The 10,333-nt window shown below is 39.3% G+C and overlaps 1 protein-coding gene across 1 annotated transcript; it reads right to left on the bottom strand.

The window, feature by feature from the left end:
• Positions 1-254: 254 nt before the first annotated feature.
• Positions 255-9,055, bottom strand: ISL1 (ISL LIM homeobox 1). The gene is made up of 6 exons (XM_044292488.1): positions 8,938-9,055; positions 7,197-7,386; positions 5,911-6,173; positions 3,032-3,318; positions 930-1,097; positions 255-498 (listed from the first exon to the last, which is right to left on the bottom strand). The coding sequence occupies exons 1-6, from the start codon at positions 8,963-8,965 to the stop codon at positions 382-384; spliced, it is 1,053 nt and encodes a 350-aa protein (XP_044148423.1). The 5' UTR covers positions 8,966-9,055; the 3' UTR covers positions 255-381.
• Positions 9,056-10,333: the final 1,278 nt, after the last annotated feature.

The raw sequence follows: 10,333 nt of genomic DNA, 5'->3' as shown, positions 1-10,333 counted from the left end.
ATCTTCTCTGCTATCTTCCCATCTTGGTCTCTTGTTGTGAGATGTAAGACTACATTATTCACATATGTTGTTGGAGATCCACAGATATAAATCCTCTAGGCCTTGGTCCTGGACTGGTGGTGGTAATGCTCCTATGCAACCATTTTTTTGGATACTGTTCAATCCTAGTAAGATCCCATGATTGTCTTCACAGTGTTGCTACCATGCCATCTTCACCAGATGGTCTCTATGCATCAGATGGACTATCCTGGGTGCTCTGGTGCATTAAGCTAGGTCATCAAATACTTTATTGAAGTCCAAGCCAATATATGTCCCTTTTTTTTTTGGTAATACAAAAAAAGAGGGGTTGGGTTGGGAGACCATAGAGTTCATTCCCAGATCTCATGCCTCGATTGGGCTTGCTACCATGCTGTTTGGGGTATCTGGGAGCTGGGAGGACATGGAGGCCACTTCACTTCCAGTAGAATTGGAACCTGGACCACCTTCTGAAAAATTAACCTGCGAGAAACAGGTCTTCAATTAGAAGCAGGACAAAAGAAAAAGAGTGTGAAAGGCATTTCCAGACACAAAAGCATAACATCAACATCTACAGATAAATATTCTGTATGAGGAGTATTGGCCTGTAACATGGAACTACAAGGACCAGCATGCAGGTCTATGGCTATATGGCTATGCAGTAGGTATGACTACTATACATTTTTTGCTGTAGTATGATGGAAGACACAGGTAATACAATTTGAAATAATTGTATATTATGTGTGTACATGCATTTTGGCCTATTTATTTCAAATGCAAAATCTTATTTTATTGAGCAATGCATTATAATATAATGTAATATTACACAAGATCATATGGTATTTTTCTATATGTCTATGTAGGACAATTCTCCCACAAATGTCCTCAGCCTGAGAAAAATGAGCAGCACTCACCAGTTGCTGGAAGGCCGGCTGATCAATGTCACTCTGCAGGGCAAAGTCACTGAGGACCTTCCAAGGGGGCTGGTAACTTTGCACTTCTACTGGGTTTGCTTGTAATCCACCGTCGTGTCTTTCGGGACTGGAAGCCACCATAGGGGTCCCTGTCATCCCTTGAATATTCTGTAATGACAGGACATTGCATTGTAATTACTGCACAGTCAGAACAATAAAACAATAGGGACCGTCTGGCAGTCCATGCAGGCCTCAAAGAAAGGCCCAAACCTCACTGACCAGGGCCAACCAACCATTCTAGATCATGTACAACTTATAGAATAATTCACTGACCAGGACCAACCATTCTAGATCATGTACAACCTATAGAATAATTCACAGCCACTGTAACCTGCAACTTACAGAAAGGCTCTGCAATATCAAGCTTTTTGTCTATTCTACATTAAATAGGGAGCAAAAGGTAATATAATAACACTAAAATACACTGTAAAGGCGATAGCATACCAAAGATAAAATGCAGCACCATACTAAGAACATCATATGCTGGGTATTATATAATCTCCATGCCATATGTGTACTACTGAAAATGCTGAACTGTGTCAAACAGCAGAGATACTATACAATAAGGCCTCCTGCACACGACCATATGGCTTTTTCAGTGTTTTGCAGTCCGTTTTAAACTGATCTGTTGTTCCGTTTTTTGTTTCTGTTTCCGTTACGTTTTTCCGTATGGCATATACAGTATACAGTAATTACATAGAAAAAATTGGGCTGGGCATAAAATTTTAAATAGATGGTTCCGCAAAAACGGAATGGATACAGAAGACATACGGATGCATATCCATATGTGTTCCGTTTTTTTTTTGGGACCCATTGACTTGAATGGAGCCACAGAACGTGATTTGCGGGCAATAATAGGACATGTTCTATCTTTCAACGGAACGAGATACGGAAACGGAATGCATACGGAGGACATTAAGGTTTTTTCTTACGAACCAATTAAATGAATGGTTCCGTATCCAGACCGTATACGGAACGCAAAAAACATCCCGTAAACGAAAAAAAAAACGTTTGTGTGCAGGAGGCCTAAGGTTATACTGTCTATCTATCTATTATGTATCTGATATCTATTATCTATCTAATATATAATCTATCTATCTAATATCTATCTATTTCTTTATCTATCTAATATTTAATCTATCTATTTATCCATCTATCACATGCATTTGGTAATACCATGCTGCCCTATACAGCATTTATGGGTGCTATGGCATGCACTGTTATGTTATACAATAATGCAATTCTTCCCCATACAACCATATAATATCAAATCACATAATGCACTATACTGGTATAAAATGCATTCAATAATGAACACTCTTTGATAATGCAACACAAAATACCAAACTATAATATACAAAACTATATTTGCTAAATAATGGAGCAGTGGGGATAATTTTTATATGGAGCTGTAATGACCAACAATAGAAGATTCTATTAGAAATATAATAACAGTAGAAATATTAGTATTAGTAATAGAATTAGTAGTAGTAGTAGTAATAGAAGTAGTAATAAAAGTAGTAGTAGTAGTATTAGAATTAGTAGTAGTAATAATAGAAGTAGTAATAAAAGTAGTAGTATTAGTAGTAGCAGTTGTAATAATAATAATGATAATAATAATAATAATAATAATAATAATAATATCATGCATTTATTGTGGAAATTAAAATTACCAAAAATATAAAGGTGCAGATAAAAATTTTAACAGCTCAGCATGCTAGAACACAAGGAAACAGACAGGCACAGGTCACATCTCTTCAGCTCTTTTTACAGTTCATATCACCAGGAAAGGAAATATTTTAATATCAATGATAATTCTGCAGCAATGCAAAAAATATAAATAAATAAACTCTATCCTTTATATAATGCAAATAATTGTTGTTTGTTTGTTGTTGTTTTTTGCATTGTATGCTAAGAATAAAGCAGTTAATAAGAAGTTCCACTATTGCCTTGTACAATGAGACCTGACTACACACTACGAATTACATATTGTGGGGAGCGCCCCCTGTGGGTGAGGTAGGGTAGGGCCAGTCTTCACTTACCGTTTTGTCGTTGGGTTGCTGTTGCGAGAGCTGTTTCATCAGTATGCTTCTCTTCTTGTCTTTACATCTTTTATTTTGGAACCAAACCCTGATGACTCTGGGGCTGAGGCCGGTCATCTCCACTAACTGTTCCTTCATGAGGGCATCAGGCCTGGGGTTGGCAGCATAGCAGGTCCTCAAGGTGTGAAGCTGTTTCTCATTAAGAACTGTCCTGACCCGGGTGGTCTTTTCTGGCTGTTTGTGGACGTGGGGTCTGAGGGCTGGCTGCCGGGCAGAAATGGGCTCTGCTGTAAAAGGAAAGAAGGAATTGGTCTTAAGATAACTCCAAAAATATTAGTAAGATTACTGTTATTTCATGCCTTTTATTTACTAAGCCCATATTAAAAGCAAATACTGTGCTCATCATTGGCAGTGCCCTACAGGAATATGTAACAATGTATCTGTATGAAATAATTTATAAATGTATGAAACAATGTTTCAATACGAAATACACTGCAGTATATCAAAGGCAAGTCATGTAAAATGTTTACTAATAAAACATCTGTAGGATAATACATTCTGTCCATATACAGCAAATAACTATCTGCCTGCATGTAATACACTGCACTATTTCAACCTGAAATGTTGAATGTAAAGTAGAGCAATATACAATATACACCTCAGGTATCAATATGCAGCATGTGTCCATGTGCAATCATTTATAAATGTGCAAAACAAAATATATAATATATTAGGACAATATGCAATATACACCTGTGTAATATTAGAGCGATGTGCAATCTGACGATACAGAATACACTACAATGTGTCTACCTGTAATACAGCACATTATATCTATATGAAATCCAGCAGAAATCACCACTAAACAGCAAATAACCATGTGTCTTTATGTCATGGACTGCCCTATTACAAATGTATCTGTTTAGAATGTAAAGTGTATCAATATGCAATATACACCTCTCATGTATCAGTATACAGCATGTGTCCATGAGCAGTCATTTATAAATGTGCATAACAAAATATATAATATATTAGGACAATATGCAATATACACCTCTCATGTATCAGTATACAGCATGTGTCCATGAGCAATATTTACAAATGTGCAAAACAAAAAAGATCTATAATATATTAGGACAATATGCAATCTAGTAAAGTGTAACAACACAGAATACACTACAATGTATCTACCTGTAATATAGCACATTATGTCCATATGAAATCTACCAGAATCCATCAATATACAGCAAATAACCATGCTTCTGTATGTAATATAGCATATATGAAATCTATCAGAATAACCACTTGTCTGTATGTTATAGACTGCAATATCACAAGTGTATAACATGCAATATATACAATGCAATATGCAATATCTACCTCTCATGTACAGCAAGAATCCATATGCAATCATTTAAAAAGGTGCAAAAAAAAAGTGCAATATTAGTGCAATAAAGTGTAATAAAGTGTAGCAATACAGAATACACTACAGTCTATGCAGTGTATCCAGCTGTAATGTAGCACATTATGTCCACGTGTAAAGTACAAGAAATAGTGCATCAGCAATGGACTGCAATGTAAAGTATAGCAATCTGCCATATACTTCATCATGTGTCCATATGCAATCATGCTGAAAAAAAATAATGAAATAATGTGCAATATTAGAGCAATATGCCAGGTACAGAATCCTCTACAATGTCTCCCCGTGTAATATAGGTCACACAGATAGAAAACTACATGGCTATGGAAATGAAGCACAATACATTCCCAGGTATTCTGCCTATACCCTTGACTTATGGTTGGCTGCAGCAGAGAAGCCCAGGCCTCCACATGAGTGTAATTATTGACTCTGGAGGCACATACTTTCACAAAACCTTCTCTGTGGAGCATGCCTAAATAAATAGGACATCAGACATGAGTGTGTGCCCCTGGTGCTGCTATCAGAGGTGCTATTCACAGGACTGCTACAAGCTGATAGAAAATACAATAACTATAGGCAAACACTGGTTCTCCTTCAATATTGTGCTAAGCTGATAAGATCCGACCATAAAGTGCAGCACATGTGCAGTGTTTGCTGGAGATACAGTGACTTTCAGCTCAGTATAGCAGAGCTGGATGTGACTTTCAGCTCAGGGCCGGGTGCATGCAGTGCCAGGCAGGTAGGGCAGGGGCCTCCCCCCACCCACTCCCGAGGTATTTAGTAGATTTGGTTAAATGTATCCAATCTCCCTTCAATTAGTCAGAAATGGGCTGGAAAATGTCCTTTTGGATTATAACAAGCAGTTTATCCAGACTCTGCTATGTGATCCTTGTGCTGGAGTGTGCAGGGTGAGGGGAGGCAGGGGCACCCAGGAGCCCCCCTGCAGGTACAAGGTACCCCCATGTCATGAAGAAGAAGAAGATGAAGAAGAAGGCTGCTCCATCACTTGAGCTGCTGCAATTACTGGAGATTAGCTTGTTGACAGTTTAAAATTACAGTCTAAGGATCTGCATTCATTCCTCAAGTCCATCCTGATATACAGCTGCTGGGGGAGGGGGTGACCCCACCCCTAAATATAACCCGACCCAACAGGGGGGGCATCAGGGCTGCTGCATTATTAGCATGGGGGGTAATGAGGCCAAACCTGCACTTAAATAATAATTATATACATGCAGAGGTGAGGGAAAAGAAGAAAAGAAAGAAAGATAAATAGATAAATAAAATAAATAAATATAGATAGAATGGAAGAATAAAAAAAAAGATAGATAGGTAGGTAGATATAGAATGTATACATTGATCTATATATTCTCTTTTTTCTATGTAGCCCTCTATGTTGTGTCCTCCCCTCCTCCCAGCAGCACAGTGGTGGAGGCTCGGGTCCTCCTGGGGGGCTCAGTACCTGCCATCTGCAGGGGTCGGCCGGCGGGGTGCAGGGGGCTGAGCGGGTCGCTGGCCCCTAGGCTGGCCCGCTCCACTACATCATGGTCCGCCCGGCAGAACAGTCCATCCTCCCGCAGAGCGAACTCGTCCCCGGGGATGAGCTGGCGGCTGCAGGCCACGCAGCGGAAACACTCGATGTGGTAGACCTTGGAGCGGGCGCGCATCACGAAGTCGTTCTTACTGAAGCCCAGCGAGCACTTGGCGCACTTGATGCCATACAACCTGCGGGCACAGGAGGGGTCAGTCACATGGGAGACAGAGGGCACCACAGGCGGGCACAGGACATCACACACAGTACCTGGATTCAGATCTAGCTGTCCATTATCCACCCACCTACCTTCCTCACGTACAATACATCTACAGATAATATTACACACAGAATATTAAGGTCTCATTAAACTTTACTCTAAAATCTCGATGAATCCTAAAAACCTATATTATTAATAATTTATGGAGAAGGATATAATGTCTGTACCATAAAATACACATGGGTTATATATATATTATTATTATATATTTATTACTTATTATTTCCCTGGATGCGCTCGATATTCTAACTTTTCCCATTTACTATTATTTCTTAAAATGTCGCTGATTTATTCTACAAAGCTCCAGCAACAAATAATCCGAAAGGCGAAAATAAAACTCGCCGGATTCGTTCACATTTTATTCATGAATTAGATCTGGCAGAAAGCTGTTATTTTGTGGCTTTTCTTGTTATCACTAAATACAGGATCATTAAAAAAACTGCGGCTCCCAGTCGGAGACACAGAAGGGACACAACCAGTTCTGCCTCTTTATCAGTTTGCAGATTTTCAGGGGAGGAAGGAAGCAGTTCCCCATTATCTAAATATCCCAATTGTTTGTCGGCAGATGATGAGCAATTTGATCTGTTCTGTCAAATTCATCAGCCGAGATAAGATAAGAGATAAGAGGGGTAGGGGGGGGCGGGGGTGTCCACTAATTACCTGCATCTATATATAATGTATGTATAGTATAAAGTATATATAAAGTATGTATGGCATAATATATATATATATATAGTATAATATAGGGACGGTATATATAGTATCTGTATTATGGTAAAGTTTTTATTAAATACAATATTTTATTAATATAAAATATCGATTAGAAAATTCAGAAGCAAAAATAATAAATGTATAATCATTAAGAAGTAAATATTGTGAAAATGCCAGACACATACTATCCAATAATGGCTGACTGCCGGGCCCCAGCTGCACCTACCTGATGTAGTCCCGCTTACAGTAAGTCTTCCCGTCCCGGACGAAGCAGGTGCAGGTCTCGTCCAGGTACTGGTTGCACTCGGCGCACTTCAGGCAGGCGGCGTGCCACTCCAGGTCCGGGGACACCCGCAGGATGTACTGGTCGTGGATCTGATTGCCGCAGCCGACACACAGCGACATCAGCCGCTTCTCTGCAAGGGAAGGGACAGGTGTGAACGGCAGCTGACGGTGCGGTATATCATGTACATGAGGGGGCTCCTCTTCTGCAGGCTGCAGTGAGAGGACTGCGGCGGAAAGTATAGCAAGAAATGTCAAATAAGCTTCGATGTTAAGTGTTATAGGAAATAATAATAATAATAATAATAATAATAATAATAATAAAAAAAAAATGACAGTCATTGATCGTGTGCATATTATGACACCAATATTGGCGGTGCACTGGATGATATATATACCTATATAGTATATTTCCAGGTATACAGTTCTGAACAATATAAAAAACTAAATATGTTCCTCTGAGCACCAATGACTGCTGTCAGACACAACACATTGGATCACACTGCACATGTACACAACACATATACACTGCACGTATACACTGCACACATACACAACACATATACACTGCACATATACACTGCACATGTACACAACACATATACACTGCACATTTAAACTGCACATATATATACACTGCACATATAAACTACACATAAACAGTACACATATACACTGCACATTTAAACTGCACATATATATATATATAAACTGCACATATATATACACTGCACATATAAACTACACATAAACAGTACACATATACACTGCACATTTAAACTACACATAAACAGTACACATATACACTATACATATAGACTGCACATATAAACTACACATATACACTGTACATATAAACTACACATATACAGTACACATATACACATAGACTGCACATATAAACTACACATATACACTGCACATATAAACTACACATATACACTACACATATACAGTACACATATACACTATACATATAAACTGCACATATAAACTACACATATACACTGCACATATAAACTACACATATACAGTACACATATACACTATACATATAGACTGCACATATAAACTACACATATACACTGTACATATAAACTACACATATACAGTACACATATACACATAGACTGCACATATAAACTACACATATACACTGCACATATAAACTACACATATACACTGCGCATATACAGTACACATATACACTGCACATATAAACTACACATATACACTGCACATATAGACTTTACATAAATAGTACACATATACACTGCACATATAGACTATACATATACACTACACATAAACATATACACCACACTTATATATACTACAGATATACACACATGCACTACACATATATACAATACACACAAATACTTACAGTACACATACACTACACATAAACACACATACATACACACAATAATACATAAACACACACACATACATTGACTTCACATACACATAGAGTACACACACTGCACTTGGATCTGCCCTTTGCCCTCACTACAATCAGTGGCTACCACTTGCCAGGCAGAGGAGGGCACACTTCCACAGCAGACATGCAGGGCAGCCCCTGCCCACTGGCCAGGCTGAGAGGCTCTGCACACAGCACCCAGGCACAGTGACAGCAGGCAGAGTGCACACATGGGTATAATAATAGTAGAGGGTGTTCTTACTTTTTGGAGGGTCTCCCATGTCTCCCATGTCTGTGAGTGGGTGCAGGGTCCACAGTGTGATGGTGTCAGCTTGCAGGGCACCCAGGCTTAGGTGGAGGAGGGGTGCTGGGTGCAGGAGCCCCGGCTGCAGTGCTGCCTCTGATGCTGCTGGACTCAGTGCTGATCACACACTCTCTTCCTTATCTCTTTACTCAAACTTCTCTGCTCCAACTCAGCTCAATCTCCATTGGTGTGACGTAGGGCGAGGTGACGTCAGCGCTGCCCGCGGCTGATTGGCTGAGCCCAGCACCCAGCAGCTGGCCTTATTATCACATTACAGGTCCTGGAGCCACTACGGGACCCCTCCCCTCCACTCACAGCCGGCGAAAGGGTTAACGGCCACCCCCCTGAATGAAAGCAGCTTCACAACACGGCACCTAAGGGGTTAAGCCCGTATACTCCACACACATAGTATCCGACATCACGGGCAGATATGGAGGTCTCCTACTGACAGATGTACATCACTGCTGAATCTGTCTGTCTGTCTGTCTACCTTTCTGTATCTATTATCTACTTATCTATCTGTTTCATCTGACATTTCTTTCTTTCATCTATCTATCTATCTATCTATCTATCTATCTATCTAGTATCTCTCTATCTATCTATCTATCTATCTATCTATCTATCTATCTAGTATCTATCTATCTATCTATCTATCTATCTATCTATCTATCCATCTATCTATCTATCTATCTATCTATCTATCTAGTATCTATCTATCTATCCATCTATCTATCCATCTACTATCTATCTATGATACACGGTGGTCATCTGCAGCCTTCTGTCTGTGTCCATCAGTCTAGGTGGCCAGTCTCAGGAGCAGACAGCAGGTCCCTGTCTTTGTGGACTTAGGCCATGAACTGCTTCCGTCTTACTTGTCCCACAGACAATAGAGGTGACCACTGACCTCCTCGGCGTTTGTTTGCTCAAGATTTTCACAGTCGGTTATATGAAAAGTCTGAGAATTAAAATGTTGCGAAAAAGAAATAACAAACTGGAACATTTGTGTCTTTTAATAAAATAGTGTCCAGGAGCAGAGGCTGCACATGTGTGATACATTGTATCCAGTCTGTGTGATACATTGTATCCAGTCTGTGTGATACATTGTATCCAGTCTGTGTGTAGACCATACTCTATCTGGGTTACATATGAAGCTCCAAGACATAGGAAATGATTTCTGCCTGACCTCAGAGGAGATAGATAATTAGATATATAGATATGAAATTGATAGATTATATACATAGATTGATATTAGATACATAGACAATAGATAGATGGATATAATTGTAGTATCCATGTACAAATGATCTTTTTTTTTTATCTATCTATCTATTATCTATTTACCTGTATCTATCCA

This window comes from Bufo gargarizans, chromosome 1, assembly GCF_014858855.1.
Source record: "Bufo gargarizans isolate SCDJY-AF-19 chromosome 1, ASM1485885v1, whole genome shotgun sequence".
In the NCBI taxonomy this organism is placed as follows: Eukaryota; Metazoa; Chordata; class Amphibia; order Anura; family Bufonidae; genus Bufo; species Bufo gargarizans.
The sequence above is the reverse complement of the archived record's forward strand: the minus strand, read 5'-3'. Positions and strand labels throughout refer to the sequence as shown.